This window comes from Balaenoptera physalus (assembly GCF_965194825.1).
Source record: "Balaenoptera physalus genome assembly, chromosome: 5".
NCBI lineage: Eukaryota > Metazoa > Chordata > Mammalia > Artiodactyla > Balaenopteridae > Balaenoptera > Balaenoptera physalus.
Window position 1 is genome coordinate 58,720,672 of NC_138884.1, and position 19,810 is coordinate 58,740,481.

The following is a 19,810-nucleotide window of genomic DNA, read 5'->3' on the forward strand; positions in this document are numbered from 1 at the left end:
TAAATAGTACCATAAAAAGTGGGTAATGATGGTAAGCAGTATCTCATAAACAAACCTGTGAGTGAGATGGGGAATCAAAGATAGAAGGTATGACTCCAGGTTTCAGTTTAATATTTGGAGCACTTCTGTCAAAATCTGTCTTCTTAAAGTGCCTTGAACACAACACATCTCCTTTTTTAGGCTCCCAAGTGTCTACAGCATTCACATCAAGTCTTTTCATTGCTAATACCCATTTTCTTTTGACGTTTTCATCTGTGGGGAATCTAGAAAAACATACAAGAAGTATTTTAAAATTAAACACTATAGATATATACTTGAATTAAGGCTGTGCCTAAATTGATTCTTGGTATTACTCTTGGGAACTGGGATATTGAGGAAACCATCATGACTCATGCTTTCTTAACTTTCAGTTTTCATAGTCAGATTTCTCCACCAAACATGCTGCAGGCATATGGCCCTCATTTACATCTTTCATCATACTATAAAGAAGAAAAGTTTCAAACGACATTTAACACCTTTTAGTAAGATCCACAATTGAAGGTTTTTCTTCATCTGTAGATGATAAAGAATATCACTTGGGCCTTTTTCCTATCTGAGGAATTTATCCCAGATGAACAGAGATACTTGCACTTTCATTCTTCCGTCAGCATCAAAAAAATTGCTTAGTACAGCATTTAATACAAAACAGGGGTATAAATGCTTAGTGAATGAATGCAGAGAACACCTGCAGAGTTTGGAATTCTGGAGATCAGAATTATTTTGAGATCTGGAGGCCAATAACCATATCTTTTCCAATTTTTCCAGCGGGTTCAAATCCTTTTTGGAATACGGTAGGGTACACATACTCATTTTTGATTTCCTTATACCTAGCAAAGTAGTTAGCAGGTCTTTCTCTGGCACACAGCACAGTGCCTGGCCCAAAAGCAGCAAAATAAACCTTTAGCAAATGCATAATTATTAAATCTTATTGCTCCTTTCCTATTCTGTTAGAAGAATGACTAAAATTTTAAATTAGGACCATCTTGGTTGTAATTTGATTCAGGACCATCCTGAACTTGTAATTTATATTTTTTCTCTACAACATTAACTTGATCTATTTCTAAAGTTCAGAATATATTTAGGCAAAGATCCTTCAGATTGTAAGCTATACGTAAACAACACTGAACTTCTTAGAAGTTATGTTAAAATACAAAGTAATAATATTAGCAAAAATGAGGTTGATGATATTTTTGTTAATCAGCCTGTGATACCTTTGCAGGTATCTTAAGCTTCTAAACGAAATGATAAAAGTGTAAAAGTATCACTGTCATTTCAGATTCAACTCAAAAGACTATTTAAAAAGAACCTGATGTGACCACCTAGTGGGGTGGGATAAGGAGGGTGGGAGGGAGGGAGATGCAAGAGGGAAGAGATATAGGGATATATGTATATGTATAACTGATTCACTTTGCTATAAAGCAGAAACTAACACACCATTGTAAAGCAATTATACTCCAATAAAGATGTTAAAAAAAAAAAAATAAAGAACCTTAGAACCAAAGTTCAAAATTGAACGTCTAGGGCGTATAGCTCAGGGGCAGAGCATTTGGCTGCAAAACTGATGATTTAAGTAGAACTGTCTTTTGCTTTTTCTAACAGTCAGAAGTACTTGGCTTAACTACAGCAGAATCTTACACGTGAAATGTCAGTCCTTTTAGCTTGGAATTCGGTAAACAGCGAGAAGCACATCCAACGGCCGAGCAACATTTCACCATGGTTTTAGCAACTCATACCAGAACTGAAAGAAAATTAAAAGGGTAAGCGTTAGTTAACTCCAAAGCTAAGGAGAACAGAGTTACCTTTCCCGGTACCTTCCAGTATATTTTAGGTAACATGAAATCATGTTAGAAAGCCAAAGGGAAATATTTTCTTCCAAAACCTGCAGCTCTGCTTATACAATTTTCTAGGGGTTTGGCTCTTTAATAAGGCGTCATATTTAGCGATGCACCGAGGCGCCCGGTTTCCATTTAGGAGGCCGGTACATGTCCCTCCCACCGCTTCGTACAGGCACCTTGTTCCCTCGCCACCACGCCTTGGCACACTGACTCCTCCTGGCACCCTAACCTAGGCTGAACTCCCAGCCCAAGCGTTGCTTCCCCAGAGAGACCTTCCCTGACAGCCAGATTAAGTCAGATCCCCTCTAGGATTAGCTCTAGGGGAGCACACACGTCTCCTTCCTAGCACTTCTCAAAGCTCTAATCCTACATTTATTTCAGAGTCCCCGATGAACATCTTTCTCGGCACCAGTCTGTGAGCTCCCTGAGTGCAGGGTGGGGCGTGCGTTTTTTCTCTTTGATCCCCACGGCGTAGCTGGTGACTGCCACAAAGTAAACGTTAGGATATATACTGAAGGTATGAAGAGGAAATAAAGGAGATGAGGACGTGAGAAAGGAGCTCGGGGCGCTGAGAAGCGCCTGGGTGCCTAGTAGCCGGCGGCGCGCGCGCCGGACCGGCTCAGAGCCAGGAAGCCGGGCCGAGCTCCGCCCCTTTCTCCAGGCTCCGGCCGCCGCCGGGAGAGGGAGGGGCCGCCCTGTCACAGGTGCGGATGCGGCCGGAGAGCGGGGTCTCCGCGCCGCTGCGGTCCTCCTCGCCCCGAACCACGCCCAGGGTGTGGGCGGGTAGCGAAGGGGGGAAAAGGGAAGGCAACCTAAGAGTCATTACCGTTAGCGGCGAAGGCAGCAACTAACACCGACAACAGAGATTGCGCTTCCCCTCACTTCCGTCCCGTCAGCTCAGGAACCGGAAATCCGGTTGCCCCGGGTCACGTAGCCAGCCGCCATCTTGGCTCCGGTGGAAGCTGTACGCGGGAGGGGGTAGGGTAGAGCGGCGATGCTTCTCAGGGCGTAGCTTTCGTCCTGGTGGAAGGGTCCGTGGAATTTGAGGTCAGGAGGAGGAGATGGCGGCCTCGGCACGGGAAGACGGCGCCCGCGGTCAAGCGCAGGGACGGCGGGGCTGCGAGCACTATGACAGAGGATGTCGCCTGAAGGTGAGGACTTAAGTGGGCTCTTCCCCTACGAGCTTCCGCCGGGCTGGGCTGGGGGCGGGGTGGGCAGGCAGGGCGGTTTTAGGCTTGGGCTGAAGTTTGAGGTTAAGCTATTGTTTGGATACCTTCCCCTTTCACTGGGTTCCTGCTGTAGAGAACGTTTTTGGCAAGGCGACCACAGGCCCCACTTAGTCTCTTGTGCTGTGCTTTGCGAGCAAAGCTCGTCTTGCTTGGGAAGAGCCTGGCCTTGCACATTGGTTACTTTATCAGTGGGTTCATTTATTTAGAGTCTCTCGCTGCTGGAAGTAGACTGAGGCAGCCTCAGGCCTGTGCCGGCGTTTCTCCAGGATCACTTTCAGGTGTGTGATGACATAAGCGAAGTGGGGTAAGCGAGTGGAGAATCAGAATACGATTTCATCTCCTGTCGTAAGTAAGTTTTTACAGCTTGCCAGCTTCGTTTGAGAGTCAGTGAGTATGCCTAAGCCTGCCAAGGAGGAAACGTATGTGTGTAATAGGAAGCTGGTCATGTAATTGCCACTAAGTAGGGAATGATGTATAGGAGAGTGTCTGGTATGCATATACTGTTACTTTAGCTGTTTCAGAAAAATTCCTAGTCAATCTAGAATCTTAAAAATTCGCATCCATCCAATTAAAGTTCATTAATTTTTCTTGCAAGAAGCGGTTTAAATATTTTGCTTAGAAAGCTTGAGCTTTGGAGTCCCACAGCCCTACCCCCCAAATTTTAGCTCTGCTCTCTGATAACTCAGTACTTCTGAGAAAAACTACTGGTTAATGCCCCACATAGAAAATATGGGTGATAGAAGTTCCTGTTTCATAAAAAAGTACGAGGCTTGTAAGGATAACCTAAAGCCTTTTTTGTAGGCGGTGGTTTGGTGACCATTCCTCCACTGCACTGGATAAAGCTCTTGCAAAGGTGGTCATTCACCAGGTGTTGTTTAAGGAGAGTGAGTGCTATCCGTGTGATTCCATTTCCATTGAGATGTGTTAAGAGTTTCAGACTTCAGGTCTAAAACTGCAATCAATATCCTCGTCCTCCTCTCCTCTCCCCCCCCCAAGAAATCACACAAATACTTCTGTGTTTCATAGCACTCAGGTAGCTGACCCTGAGTATCAAATGCTTTTTTGCCCCCCCCTCCCTTCCCTTAAATACCAGAGACCAAGTGAAGAGTTTTAAGGAGGAAGTAATCAACTAAATTAAAGGCTGCTGTTTGCCTTTAGGTTTGGCAAGGCGAAGGTCACTGGTGATCTTGACGAGAAAAGTTTCTGTGGAGAGGTTGGGACAGAGTGTGATTGGAGTGGATTCAAGAGAGAGTGGGATTAGTGGAAATGGACATAGCCTTTATAGACAATTGTTGGAGTTTTGCTGTAAAAGAGAGCAAAAAAAAAAAAAAAAAAAAAATGGAGGCTGTGGTTGTTGGGAAATGTGGGATCATGGGATTTTTCTTTTTTTCCCATGGGAGGGAAAGATGGGAGGTGTTGCAGCATGTATGTATATTCTTAGAACTGACCCCCCAAAATGAGAACATTTATCGTGCAGGAGGAAGAGGGAAAACTGTAGGAGCCCTGTCTCTGAGTAGCCAAACTGAAGATGGGATCCAGTGTACAAGGAGAGGAGTTGGCCTTAGATAAAAACATGAACTGTAGACTGTAACAGAAGGACAGTGTGAGGTACATTTGCAAGTAGGTTGACAGAGTTTATGGGAGAATGTTCTCTTTTGATTATTTCTGTTTTCATAGTGAAATAAGCAAGAGTGTAGCGGGAAGAAGAGGTTTTTGAGGTTTGAAGAGAGAGGAGAAGATACGAAATAATCATCTAGGTGTTCGGTCCTAGACGGTGGAAGAATGAAGGAATTGACTAGGGAAGCATGGTAGTAAGAGCCCACTTTTCATTAGGGGTTATGACTTAAACGTGAGAACAGCCAGTGTGGGGGTGCTTTTGCTTTAGCCATATTTAGGTGTTCCTATGCAGGTTGAGTAGGAGAGAATTGGATTTAAGCAGAGTTGGGCTTCTGGGTAGGTGAGTATGTAAATAGAGAAGGAAGGAACTAGGGTGTGTGCAAGGGAAGAAGCGGAATGAGTTGGAAAAGGAGGAGGTAGTGGTTAGAGAATTTAATGCTTGCAATTAAGATACAAACAGGATTCAGTTCTTGTTCTAAGCAGTGGCTCTTAAAGTGTGGGTGCTGGGACCCCTGGGAATTCCTGAGGCCCATTAGAAGACTACTGTGTACTGCTAAGACATTTTTGTCTTTTTTAGCATGTGTGAAACTAATGACTAAAACTGCTGGCACCTTAACATGAATCAAGGCAGTGGCACTGAACGGTACTAAACCTATAGTTAAAAAAAAAAAAGCGCCAGTTTCACTTAAGAATGTCATTGATAGAATGAAAGCAGTAAAATTATTAATTGTATAAAATTTCAACTGTTGAATACATGTCTTTTTGTATGTTTGAAATGGGATGTTTTCATGAGGCACTTTTGCAGACTTACATTAGGTGCTTGTTATGAGGAAAAGCTCTGCGCAATTGGATTATGAACTGAACGAGTTTCTTTTTTAATGGGGCATTTTTTTACTTGAACTATGATTATTCAGACTTGAGTATTTGGTGGACATTTTCTCGACTAGGAGGGAAGTGAGACTGTCATTGCAAGGAAAACAATCAGCAGTGATAAAATTCAAGCTTTCATGTAAAAATTAGAGTTTTGGAAAACCTGTGTTAGCCTCTGAGCTTGAAAGCGTCACAATACTTAGTTTTCTGATAAGATGGTTAGTGATGTTAGCAAATGTGATTTTTTGATATTGCACGTCAAATGTGGGAACATTGGGAAGAGCTACGCAATTCAGTGAACTGATATTTTCCAAATGACCAGTGGATGGATAAAAGGTCCATTCCCAATGCAAGATAGATCAATGGAAGGGAGAAAAGTTCACTGATGAATTTCAGATTTCATGTTGCAACTACCTGTTCTTAAGATTTGTTGAGTTTTGGTGTAGTATCAGAAGAATATCCGTAATTTTCTAAGAAGGTTATTAAAATACCCCTCCCTCTTCCAACTACATATTTGTGTGAGCCCAAAATTTCTTCATATAGTTCAGCCAAAACTGAGTGAATGCAGAAGCACATATGAGAATCTACCTATTTGGGGGGAAAATATAGCTGTTTTTCATTAAAATATGTTATTTATGTTAACACGTAATTGGTTTGTTGCTATTATTTTAAAAATAAGTAATAAATATTTTAAAAACCTGTAAGTTTTAATTTATAATATGGTAGGTGTCAATAGATATAATTTCACATAAACAAAAGCTCTTTGGGATCCTCCATAATTTTTAAGACTATATGTAAAGGGGTTGAGACCAAGATGTTTGAGAACCACTGTTTTGCGGTATGACTGAGAATATGTGGCTGAGGAGGGTTGGAGGACAAGGCCATTGGAAGTGAGAAAGGGAACTGAGAGTTCAGGGTATTGGAGGGATTATCACTGTTGGATGTGCAGATAACTAAGATTTAGGACAAGAGTAATATTGGAAAGAAAAGGAGCCAGTTGAGTGTTAAAATAAGAAAGGAATGAGCTATGTTATAGGAAGTCATGGCATTGGAAGTCTTCAGAAATGAGTGGATCTGAAAGGTCACAGTGTACTGGAAAGTATCAGGTTACCTTACTGGCCTGCAGACTTCTCCATGCACTACTTAGAGTAAGGCTAAGTTGCTGCAACAGAAAGACCCAGTAGTAATGTGAGTTAAAGAATAAAGAGTTTATTTCTTCTCACCTAACAATTCAAGGTGAATGATCCAGTTTGGTAATGAGGCTGTGTTTCACATGATCATCCTAGGGACAAGTTTTTTCCATTGTATTATTTTGCCACGGAGGAGGAGGCATGCCCAGTTTCTTAATACACAGGCCCAGGAGTGGCCCTGATTTCTTCCGTGTGTATTCTGTTGGTAAGAACTTAGTCATTTCGTCACAGGTAACAGCAAGGAAACTGTAGTATAGCTGGGCAGTCGTGTGCCCAGGAAGAAGGAGACAGTAGATTTTGTTGGACAACTGGCAGTCTTTGCTGCTCTTGAAAACAAGGACTGTCTTTTACGTTTATTGCATCTTCTAAAGTATCAGATACATAGTTGTTGGTTAGTAAACTTAAGAGGACTAAAATATAATCTTTATAGTATTTAATGCTTCGGGGTTGAAGTTGGTAAATGAATTTATCTGGAATGTCTAAGTAGAAGTTGCCTGCCTGCCATTTAGGCTGAGAATGAGTTTAGGGTGTTGTGGGATTAGTTTTGCAATCTAGGAACTTCCATCCTTCACAGTTCTTCTGTCTTTAACTGCAAGGTTGTGTTCAAGTTGATACAGAAATGTAGATGTTGAAGGGAAAACAGTGAAATGTCATGTTTAGTGTCAGTTTACCAAATGATCTATTGGTTGTAATCTTTTGACCTTGTTCCAAGGAGTAGGAGGAAGGAAATTTCTTTTTGCATTGCAAACTTGTTTTTTCTTGCTTCTTGTAACTGTTTTTCTCCCTTGGGGATTAGGCACCATGCTGTGACAAGCTTTATTCTTGCCGGTTGTGTCATGATAACAGTGAAGATCATCTGCTAGATCGCTTTAAAGTAAAGGAAGTGCAGTGCATAAACTGTGAAAAAATCCAACGGGTAAGATTTTATCACAAATTTCTATTTTCTTTCTTTTTAAAAAAATTATCCTAAGGTGGTTTTAAAAATTTAATCAAGAGTATTGCCAATATGACTTCTTTAGCTCTTAAAGTAAGCCTTATCTTGGATTTCAGTGTATAAAAACTTGTAAAGATAAAACTGTGTGTACATTAATAAAAATTCTGGATATTTAAATAGTAATTCAAAATGTTTTGATAAACTCTAATTTTTTAGTTACACGTGTTTTTTTTAGGCACAACAGACTTGTGAAGAATGTAGCACATTGTTTGGAGAATATTATTGCAGTATGTGCCATCTGTTTGACAAAGACAAGAAACAGTATCATTGTGAAAACTGTGGAATTTGTAGGTACTGTATGTATTCTTTTCTAATTGCTTCTGATATATCTGAGGAACAGTAGTTTTTAAAATCAACTTAGTTGGAATATAATTATTGATACATCTTATAAAATGCATTCATTTTAAGTGTCCAGTTCAGTAACTTTTGACAAATATATATACTGTGTTATTACCAACACAAATCAAGATAAAAAAAATTTCCATTATTCTAAAAAGTTTCTTCATGCCTTCATCATTTAACTAGGCCATCAACAATTGTGTGCCTATTTAAATTTTAACTTTGGGGTAGAAAATATGCTTTTATATGAAGTGTTTTGTAGGCAACTAAGGTAAAAAATTAGGGTAGATTTTTTTCCTTTTTGAAGATTAGTTTAAAAAAAAATTGTCAAAAGTTTTGATAAAATCACTACAGACTTAAAAATTGGAAAATACAGAAAAGTAGAAAGAATGAAAGTATTGATAAAACAGCCTGAAGTCCAGTCACCCACTGACAAGGTACTATTGACATGTTGATATATAGGAATTTTTTTCTTTCTAAAAATCCTGAAGTGTTAGATGTATACGTAAGCATATGTGTAACCTGTATGTTTTAAAGTATACTAATATAACAAGCCACTCATGTTAAGAAATAGAATGTTACCAATACTGCTGGAGCTCTTAAGTATTCTATGTTAATCCTTTCTCCTTGTTCCCACTGGAGAATTTTAAATCGCTTTCTTTTCTTTTATGTAGTTGTTTTTAAGGAAGGATAACAAACATACCAAAAGATGTATCAATCATAAGCAAACAACTTTTTCTAGTTTTTAACTCTAGAAGTTTGATTTGGGTCTTTTTTATATCTTTCATGTCTATACTATTTGAACGTATGGAATATAGTAATAATAATTGGTTTAATGTCCTCCTCTGCTAATTCTAACATCTGTGTCAGTTGTGGATTGATTTTGATTGATGGATTATTCTTTTTTGGTTGGGTTTTCCTGCTGCTTTGCGTCACTGGTCATTGTTGGATACCAGACACTGTGATTTTTACCTTGTTGGGATATTTTCATATTCCTACAAATCTTTGTGAGCTTTATTTTGAGATGCAGTTAAGTTACTTGGAAACAGTTTGGTACTTCTGGGACTTGCTTTTATAATTTGTTAGATGGATCTGGAGGTGTGCTTATTCTAGGAATAATTATTCCTCACTACTGAGGTGTTACTCAGTACCTTCCTGAGTACTCTACCCAGTATCCCATGAGTTCTCAGGTTTTCCAGTCTGGCTGATGGGAGTAAACACTGATCCTGGCCATGTCTGAGTGCTGAGCACTGTTCCTTCTAGTTCTCTTGGATGGTTCTCTCTCTGGCCTTGGGTAGTTTCCTCACATGCATGCACTGATGTGTATCCTGCTAAATACCTGAGGGGCGCCCCTGTGCAGCTCTGTCCTCTCTGGTACTCTTGTCCTGTGAACTCCAGCCATCTTCTCAGTCAGGAAGTCTTTTTGGCTCTGCCTTACTTCCTTCAACTTGTTTGGCCTGAAAGTGCTCTAAGCAGTAAACTGGGGCAGCTGTAGGGCTCACTTAATTTGCTTCCTGTATCTCACAGATCACTGTCCTTCATTGCCTGATGTTCAGTGAAACTTGTTTCATATATTTTGTTTGGGTTTTGTGGGGGTTGTTTTAGGCAGGAGGGTAGATCCAGTCTCTCTTAATTCTGTCTTGGGCAGTAGTGGAAGCCTCCCTGCAGGGTTTTACCTGTGGAATTTGACAGGCTGATTCTAAATTTCACCTGGAAGAGAAAATTCACATAGCTAAGCAGATTCTGATTTTGAAAAGGAAGAATAACAGGGAGAGGATTGCCTTTCCACATGATCAAAACATGATAAAGTTAGAGTAATTCAAATGGTGTGTTCTTTGTACAGGAATAGACAAATAGATAAAGGGAAGAACAGTGTGTTTGTGAGTGTGTGTGTGTACATTCACATATTTATACATAGGAATTTATAACAAAAGTGGCATTTCAGATCAGAGGAAAGGGCATTAGGAAAATTGATTATCCATTTGGGAACAAAAAATTGATTACTAAAACTGTGCATTCATTAGAATATGGTTTTAGCATGTTGTGACAGAAACTCTAACAAGTGCTTTGAAAAAGGTAGACGTTTATGTTTCTTATGGAAACGTCTGAACCATGTAGTTAATTAAACAGAAGTCCAGGTTCGTCTTAATTTTTTGCCATCCATAAGATATTTTCTTGCCTACATAGTTTAGAAGAGTCCATATTCTGGTCAGTGGAAAGGGGGAAATAGGTGAAGGGAAGGTATATACCCTTTTCTCCTAAGGACATGAGACAGAACTTTCATTTGTCTCTTCTGTTCATACCTTCAGAGAAGTTAGAAAATAGTTTTTATTCTGGACAGCCCTGTGCCTAGCTAAATGTTTCTGTTGTTGTGCAAGAAGAGGTATAAGAGAAATTTGGGGACAACTAGCCGTCTCACCTTTACCATACCTAATACATTTCAAATGGATGAAAGAAAAATATAAAAATTATAAGCCATAGTATTAGAAGTATATAGAGAGGAATGTGTTCATGACCTATAGGTTTCAAAAGTCTTTTCAAGACCAGAGGCAGAAGCATAAGGCATAGAGGGAAGTATGTCTTTTTATTACATAAGAATCAAAATGACTGTATGACAAAAGATGTAAAAAAAAGATAGATGACATACCAGAAAAATAATTGTAACATATGCAAGTGAAAAAGATTAATACCCAAGATATGTGAAGAGCTCCTTTAAATAAGGTTCCTCAAAAAAACTAAAAGTAGAACTACCATATGATACTATATGCAATTCCACTCTTGGGTACATATTCGAAAAAAATGACAACACTAATTTGAAAAGGTACATGCACCCCAAGTGGTACTGTTCATAACAGTATCTCACACAGACACACAGACACACACACAGACACACACACAGACACACACACACACACACACACACACACACACACAGGAATATTACTCAGCCACAGAAAAAGAATGAAATTCTGCCATTTGCAGTGCCGTGGGTGGACCTAAAGAGTATTATGCTTAGTGAAAAGCCAGACAAAGACAAATGCTGTATGTTATCACTTACATGTAGACTCTAAAAAATAAAACAATGAATGTATATAACAAAACAGAAACAGACTCACAGATATAGAAAACAAACTAGTGGATACCAGTGGGAAGAGAGAAAGGGGGAGGGGCAAGATACGGGGTAAGGGATTAAGAGATGCAAACTACTATGTATAAAATAGATAAGGAACAAGGATATATTGTACAGCACAGGGAAATAATAGCCATTATTTTGTAATAACTTTAAATGGAGTGTAATCTATGAAAAAATTCTTTTAAAATTTTTATTTATTTTTGGCTGCGTTGGGTCTTCGTTGCTGCATACAGGCTTTCTTTAGTTGTGGCGAGCGGGGGCTACTCTTCGCTGCGGTGTGCGGGCTTCTCATTGCGGTGGCTTCTCTTGTTGCGGAGCACGGGCTCTAGGTGTGCAGGCTTCAGTAGTTGCAGCACGCGGGCTCAGTAGTTGTGGCTCGCAAGCTCTAGAGCTCAGGCTCAGTAGTTGTGGTGCACGGGCTTAGTTGCTCCACGGCATGTGGGATCTTCCCGGACCAGGGATCGAACCCGTGTCACCTGCATTGGAGGGCAGATTCTCAACCACTGTGCCACCAGGGAAGTCCTCTATGAAAATATTGAATCACTATGCTCTATATTTTTGAAACTAATATAATATTGTAAATCAAGTATATACTTCAGTTAAAAAAAAGAGCTTTTTAAAAAACATTTATGTATTTGCTGTGCTGGGCCTTAGTTGCGGCACACAGGATCTTTGTTGCCGCGTGTGGGATCTTTGTTGTGGCATGTGGAATCTAGTTCCCTGACCAGGGATCGAACCTGGGCCCCCTGCCTTGGGAGCATGGAGACTTAACCACTGGACCACCATGGGAGTACCAAAAAGAGCTCTTTTAAATTGATGAAAGACAAATACCCTAGTAGAAAAATGAACCAAACACATGAACAGGCAATCCACGGGAGAAATCCAAATGGTTCATAAACATTAAAATATGCTCCCTGTCTCATCATTTGAGAAATGCAAATTAAAATGACTTTTCATATTTGTCTGTCATATAGGTAACCAGTGTTGGGTAGGGTGTGGGGAACGTGGGTGCTGTCACACACTGTTGGTGGGAGTATAAACTGTACTGTCTTTGGAGGTCAGTTTGGCAGCATCAGAACTGATGATGCAATGCCCTCTGACCCCATAGTTTCACTTTTAGGAATCTTATAAAAAGTCATCAACATGTAGGTTGAGTGATGTCTGTATACAGATATTTATTGTATCATTGTATGAACTAAAGATAGTAAATTATATCAATAAAAGGATATTAAAAAATTGTGATATATCCATACCATGTAATATTATGAAACTGTGGAGAGGAATAAAGTGGTTCTATGTATTCATACATAGAATGCTCTTCAGGAAATAATTGTTTTCTTCAGAAAGTTGCAGAACAGGATATATAGAAAGAATCCATCTATGTAAAAAACAAAACCCAAAGTGTGTGTGTCTGTATATATATATATGGGCAATTTTATAGGAAAAAAAGACATGGAAGGGTAGGTACCATTCTGCTTATAGTGCTTTTACGTTTGGGGAATGCTGTTGGGGAGGTAGGGGTTTACTCATATTCTTCAGTGTGGTTTGAACTTTCTTTACAGTGAAACTAAACTTATATATGATGAACAGATTATCACTGTAGTAAAAAACGTGTTTGTTTTCATGCTTTTTTAAGGATTGGTCCAAAGGAAGATTTTTTCCACTGTCTGAAATGTAACTTATGCCTCACAATAAATCTCCAAGGAAAGCACAAGGTATATAATTCAGTTTGCATGATTTAAAAAGTATTACAGTGTTTTTGAAAACAGCTCAAATCCTCATTTGTTTAAAAGCATGCTCATTTTCAGATATTACCCAGTACAATCGTGTCGCTTTTTATTTTTAAGCAGTATTAAGTAGATATTCTAAAGTATACACCTTAGAATATCTGATCTACAATTCCTTTTCTTCTCTGTGGTGTGTAAGAATACTTCCACCAGTTATTAGTATAATGTAGACAACTTCTAAATTGGCTTATGGATTCTTATCATTGATACTGGTTTTAAGAATAACTTTTAAAAAGTGTGGTACAGGAGAAATACAGAGCAGTGTAACCTTTTGTTAACACAGCATTCCAAGAAAATTCAGTATTCCTTTCATAATTAGACACATATTTTTCATTTGGATGTAGAAATTTTATGTCATGATCCTAGGTCTGTTAAAAATTATTTTCCATTACTTAGGAGAAAAATCTAATAAACTATCGTTTATAGTACTGATTCTATCTAAGAATTTAGAGAATGGAGACACTAACGAGGGTGTTTTAAAAATAGATACTAGATAATAACTGGCCTAAAATACTAAGGTGGTGAGATGAATAATGAACATAGGGGATATTGTGACGAGTATAAGGGAGAAACAATGGGGCTGAATAAAGATGACACCCAAGGTTTTTAGTGCTGGCTTAAAGTACTTGATTAATAGATTGTGAATTTGTAGGAGATAAAAGATTGGGTTTGGTTTTAACGACTTGAGTTTAGGGTGATAGCAAGATATGCTTGCTGTGTTGTCTTTAGAAAACTGTATACTCATTTTCTCTTGTGGTATTTTTATTTTGTTTCTCAGTTATTTTTTATTGTTTATATTAGTAAATGGTCGTATCATCTACTCAGGTGCTTAATTAAAAAGCCTGGGCATCATCCATGGCTTGGTGCTTTTTCTGTTACCTCCTCACACCTAATCAGACACTGTCTTGTCAAGTTAAGAACTCAGGCCCTGTGGGCACCGTGTTGGAGCTCAGATATATTTCCACCTCTTGCTACCATATAATTTTGGGAGTTCTTTAGCTTCTCTAGGCCTCAAATACATCATCTGTAAAACGGGGTAATAATTGTACCTGTTTCATTTAGTGTTGTGGGAATTAATTGAGGTAATACAGGTAATGAACTTGGCATATGGCATGTAGTACAATCTCTATAATATGAACTGTTATTATTTATATATAAAATGAAGATAATTTGAATAATTAAGACATATTAAGCAATTTCATTGTTTCAGGTAATGTGCAAAGCCATAGTTGTGAGGGTTAACTGTTCAATTTTTGTCTGACATATAAGAAACGTGTATTAATGTTCATTATTATCTTTAATAAGTTGGTATTGTTTCCTTAGTTAGTTTTTATTATTAATACTATGGTTATATCATTTCCATCTAGTTAAGCTTTGGTAATTTTAGTTTTGCTTTTAAACAGTGTATTGAAAATGTTTCCCGGCAGAATTGTCCAATATGTTTGGAGGTAAGCTTAAAATATTTTTTGTTTTGGAAATATCCCCTCTTGAATTTAAAATACTGGGTATTTATATTGTCTTCATGTAATTAAGCACTAACATTCATTTCCTTTTACAGGACATTCACACATCCCGTATTGTTGCTCATGTCTTGCCATGTGGACATCTTTTACACAGGTAAAGTAGCTTTGGTTTTTTTCCTAAAAAATGTTTGGAAATAGTGGAGGTACTTTTTGCTTTATTAAAATAATGTTATATTTTTCAGAACGTGTTATGAAGAAATGTTGAAAGAGTGAGTGTTTCATGGGATTTAAAAAAACTGTAATTGTAAGACCTCTGTTTTCTTTCCTTTTCTTCCCTTTTTTTTGTTTTTTTGAGGGGAAGGGGAAATGGGCAAACCTTGCAGTTACTTGCACCATATTGAACATGGTAGATATTTCTCTCGAGATGGGTTGGGTAGATGGGTGGTATTAAATTGAGCAAAAAGCATGGTGGGGGCATAGGACTATACCTTTGTCCTCATGTTTCTGTTATGCCTTATCTCATCTCACAACTTGAGACAGATAACTCTGATTTTCTGGCTATACTTATTGGGGAGCTCAGTCTCTGCCAGAGGCAGTCATAGCGTTGTAAAAAATAAAAATGCTGAGGCATGTTGCTCAAAATTCTTAGTTGTTTTATTGGCCCAGTATAATGACCTGTCAAAAAAAGCTGATAAGATTTATCTAATGCTGATTTTGTTGTGGGGAAAGGATGCTAAAGTGAGATACAAATAGTTAGGAAAGAGGAGACTGTGGAAAGAGGAGACTGTGTAAAATGTATTTTGGTCTTGCAAACTAATGAGTAGAAACTTTAAGAGCCGGATAGAAGGGAACTTTTTCAGAATTTTTAGAAAGGAAATAATATGATCTGAATAAGTTTTAAGGAATACAATCTCTCCTTTGCTTGAATAGATTAAGAAATTGAGGCTGTTTAGCTAAAAAGCAGTTTAATTGGTTTTTAAAATATATTGAGTATATTCTACAGAGAATATTGAGTAATTCCTCTTCATTTTAGAGAACTGAGGAAAAAGAAGTAGGTTTAAAAAATACCCTATGACACAGGATTTAATTGAAAACTTTTATATTATGAAAATTTCCAGATTTGTAAGATGATCTTGAAATATAAAATAATACCTGTCTTGGATGGTTTATGTACCAGTTAGCATGCATCTTCTTGTATACCTGAGTTGATATACTCCCCATTTAACGTTTGGGAAATAAATCTTTTATCTCTCCTAGAGGCTACAGATGTCCATTATGTATGCACTCTGCTTTAGATATGACTAGGTACTGGAGACAGCTGGATGATGAGGTAGCACACACTCCTATGCCATCAGAATATCAGAACATGACTGTGGATGTGAGTAGAATCAATGCTTAAAAATACTTTTCAGGTTCCTTGTTGATGTTCATGTGTATTTTTTCCCTTTTGCTCAGATCTGTCTAAAAAGTACTATTTGGGTGTAGATGCCAATGTGATGATTAATGGGAAGGACAGAATAATCTTTAAATTTTAGTTACTCTGAACTCAAAAGACCAGGAAAAAAAATCCAAGAATATCTTTGTGAAATTCTTCCCAACACTAGATGGCAGGCAAAAACTTTATTCTGAATAATTTACATATCACTTAGCAGAGTCAGTTGGTAATGTAACTGAGTAGAGGTGGATTACTGGTTTGATGTTTTATTTTAATTATGTTTTAATTTTAACTATTTTAAATTTTATTTCAGGCAAACATGTTTACTGATTTTTTTTTAATGATTACTTCTTGGTTTTTAATGTTTATTACCCTTTTTAGTCTAAGACTTTATTTGGTCTTAGCCTGTAATCTAAAATATAAGAGGTATTTCTGTGCCTTTTGCCTCGTGGAGAATGATCATCTTTTCTCCATTAATTGAGATGTGCTGCTATCTAGTCTCAGCATAGTACATTCAGTTACAGGTTAGACTTGGAAAGTAGATAGCTTTCTGGTGCTTTAATAATTTTTCGACATATAGATTTTCAAAACATCTTCATTTTAAATACTTCTACACAAAAAGATAAAAACCACTTAACAGAGCCAGATAAAAATTATTTTCTGTTTAATTCACACTGGAGCATTTCATAATTCATGTGGATAATTGAATTGTTAGTAAGATCAATGAAAGATCACTTTTGTAATACTGATAGTAGTGTCATGTTTTATTAGAGGCTGTAGTGTGCTGTGTCCTATTTAGATCATTTTTTGAAATAACAGCCTTACTGAGATATAATTCACATACCATACAACTCATCCATTTAAAATGTCCAGTTCAGTGCTTTTTAGTGTATTCTTGGAGTTGTGCAAACATAACCACCATCAATTTTAGAATATTTTCATCACCCCAAAAGGAAACCCCATAGCCATTAGCAGTCATTCCTTAATCCTCTAGCTCTAGGCAACGAGTAATCTATTTTCTACATTTAGATCACATTCTTAAAAGAATTACTTTCCAAATTATAATTTAGAGAAAATTTGGATGTTTCCTACTTATTATGGTGTGGCTCTTCTAAAGCTAATGCTTTTCTCACATGGTAATTTATTGATCTTTTTTCAGGTTAACACCTTTTTTATTTTTCAGGATCTCAGTACTAGAAGAGATTAATTCCTAAGTGGCATCTTATTGTCATTTTAGGGACGAGCCAAAAGCTTTTCTTTGTTCAACTTTAGAAAGTATTCTTTTGGACTTTAATTCATTTTTGAGGCATGGAAGGCTAGGAACTTAGTATATTAAAGAATAAGCAAAAATATTATAAGTATGTAAAAATTTGTTTTGTTAACTAAGATAATATTCTAAGTGTCAACAAAAAATAATGAAATTGTGTGTTGTTTTGAATTAGTATAGGTCTTGATCTGATTATGATGCCTATGTTAATTTTTGTGCTACTATTATTTATACTATTTGGGAACTACTTTAAAATAAGACTTCTTAGCTCAAATCCACATTTTCATTTTCTGATTTCAAAGCTACTTTCTTTTTTTTTTTTTTTTTTTTTAATTTTTATTTATTTATTTATTTTTAATTTATGGCTATGTTGGGTCTTCGTTTCTGTGCGAGGGCTTTCACTAGTTGTGGCAAGTGGGGGCCACTCTTCATCGCTGTGCGCGGGCCTCTCACTATCGCGGTCTCTCTTGTTGCGGAGCACAGGCTCCAGACACGCAGGCTCAGTAATTGTGGCTCACGGGCCCAGCCGCTCCACGGCATGTGGGATCCTCCCAGACCAGGGCTCGAACCCGTGTTCCCTGCATTAGCAGGCAGATTCTCAACCACTGCGCCACCAAGGAAGCCCAAAGCTACTTTCTTATTAGAGTTTTTAGTGAACAAATAAAAGGTATGTTTTCATATCTTAAGTATGATTTTCGAGGAATTGTTTTGAGCAGACAATGCCACTTTCTATCTATAAGGTTTAGTATACTTAATTTTAATTCATCTCTTTTCAGATTCTCTGCAATGATTGCAATGGAAAATCTACAGTCCAGTTCCATATATTAGGCATGAAATGTAATATTTGTGAGTCCTACAATACTGCTCAGTCTGGAGGATATAGAATTTAAGTAGATCAGCAATGACCAGCCTATACTGCACTGGACAACTCAGCATTTTCTGATGTAGAAAAAGGCTATCTTTTTATCATGATGTGTCAGAATCTGTGCATTAGAGTTGATTTGTTTTGTATTAGTGTCACAGGGTAAAAATCATAGGACTTAAGGATTCACAGTCTCTTTATAGAATTATCACAGCTCTACATTGAATGAAAGCCATCATGCTTGTGTTTTGATTGGAAACTCCTTTGGTGTCAGTTGTTTGGAAGTTAATGTTTACCACTGAAATTCACATACATAGATGTATTATACTTACATGGAACTTTGTTTTAAGTGCCACTATGCACACAGAATTCATTTCTAGTTCTTGATAGAACTGTACTTAATTCTCAGTATTATTCTTGACTTTTTAAGGGCTGTGCTATGAGAATATGTTCTATCTTACTGTTAAAGTCTAATTACATATACTTTAGAATTTTCTAAGACAGTCCTTTGGATCCTGTAAATGTGACTTTTGATGTAATAACTGCTAATAAAATTATATTGAAACAGTATTTTATAGAAAGTTTTTTTCCAAGGCTATCTATTTTTGGCTCAGAGCAATCCTCTTTTCTTTATTTTGAAGTAATCTTCCATAAGAGTAATTGGGAAAAAGGTAAAATAATAGAACTCTTCTGAGCCTTAAGAAAGCCATCAACGTTGAAAATAATCGTTTTGGTTGTCCAAAATTATTTTTTCAAAGAATAATTTATTCATTCAGTCAGCAGTTATTTAGTGAGCAACTGTTATGTGCTGGGTATGGTTCTAGATGCTATAGAGATAACAGTGAACAATACAGATGAAAGTCCCTGCCTTCATGGTGTTACATTCTAGTGTCCTTCACACTTGACTAGCTTTTTCCTTGTTTTTCTTTATGCACTGGTTGTCTTTGTTGTGAATGGGGTGGATTCTTTCTTCTCTAAATGCTTGAAAGTAGGTATGGATGAGTAGAAGGGACATGAAATGTAACTTTTTCAGGGACTCGTGATGGAATTAAATATACCTCTTAATTCAGGAACATGGTACACAAAAATGTTTGATGACCTGAACATTTTTTACAGCAGTGTCCCAGTATCCAACTTAGTCTGTTTATAAAAAGCTTTAGGTTAGGAAGTAAAATGTGTACATATCAGTCGACAGGTATTTATTAAACACCAATTATGTTTCCAGCTTTGAGCTAGTTGAATCTCCTGTGAATAAGGAAGATAGCCTTTTAACTAAAAATCCTAACATTTCTGGTGCATTTATTTCTTTGTTGAAATCTCTACATGGACAAAGGTAGCAATATTTGTTTGTCTGTTTGTTTTGGCCACTCCGTGTGGCCTGTGGGGATCTTAGTTCCCTGACCAGGGATCGAACCTGCACACCCTGCAGTGGAAGCACGGAATCTTGACCACTGGGCTGGCAGGGAAGTCAAGGCAGCAGTATTGATTTCCAGTTTTGGGCCCAGATCTTCTTTATTGTATCCTATCTTCCTGTCTTCCATGTTCTGCTCTTGTGTTCTCTCCCTTTGTCCGTTTCCTCCGCCTGGGCAGAGCACTCGTGCTGATCTTGATTTGGGGAAGGAATGGGATATTTTGCTAGGTATTACCAGTCAGTATACAGACAAGGAAAGGCTAGTTTTCCAGTTGTATTACTTTTTATTTCTGTTATCTAATCCTGCTAAACTAATTTAAATCATACTGTTGCTTTTAA

At 37.7% G+C, this 19,810-nt stretch overlaps 2 protein-coding genes across 6 annotated transcripts in view; one reads left to right on the forward strand and one right to left on the reverse strand.

Moving 5' to 3' along the window:
* The window catches only part of THAP6 (THAP domain containing 6), a 23,581-nt gene extending 20,745 nt beyond the window's left edge, over nucleotides 1-2,836 (reverse strand). For 2 of the 4 annotated variants that reach the window (XM_082463959.1, XM_082463956.1), the window contains exons 1-3: nucleotides 2,701-2,836; nucleotides 1,675-1,777; nucleotides 56-263 (exon numbers count right to left, since the gene is read on the reverse strand). In XM_082463959.1, coding sequence (XP_082320085.1) covers nucleotides 56-263; nucleotides 1,675-1,754 — 288 coding nt within the window. In that variant the 5' untranslated portion in view covers nucleotides 1,755-1,777; nucleotides 2,701-2,836. Of the gene's footprint in view, nucleotides 1-55; nucleotides 264-1,674; nucleotides 1,778-1,838; nucleotides 1,951-2,244; nucleotides 2,510-2,700 lie in introns of those variants that run through there. The other 2 variants (XM_082463957.1, XM_082463958.1) reach the window with 2 other exon arrangements.
* On the forward strand, nucleotides 2,794-18,630 carry RCHY1 (ring finger and CHY zinc finger domain containing 1). 2 transcript variants are annotated; one of them, XM_082463945.1, is made up of 9 exons: nucleotides 2,794-3,025; nucleotides 7,577-7,696; nucleotides 7,950-8,065; nucleotides 12,883-12,961; nucleotides 14,437-14,481; nucleotides 14,592-14,650; nucleotides 14,739-14,765; nucleotides 15,754-15,874; nucleotides 17,975-18,630. In XM_082463945.1, exons 1-9 carry the CDS (start codon nucleotides 2,936-2,938, stop codon nucleotides 18,086-18,088), a joined length of 771 nt encoding a protein of 256 aa, XP_082320071.1. In that variant the 5' UTR covers nucleotides 2,794-2,935; the 3' UTR covers nucleotides 18,089-18,630. The 2 variants fall into 2 exon arrangements, with proteins under 2 accessions (XP_082320071.1, XP_082320072.1); XM_082463946.1 differs by lacking the exon at nucleotides 14,739-14,765.
* The last annotated feature ends 1,180 nt before the right edge of the window (nucleotides 18,631-19,810 follow it).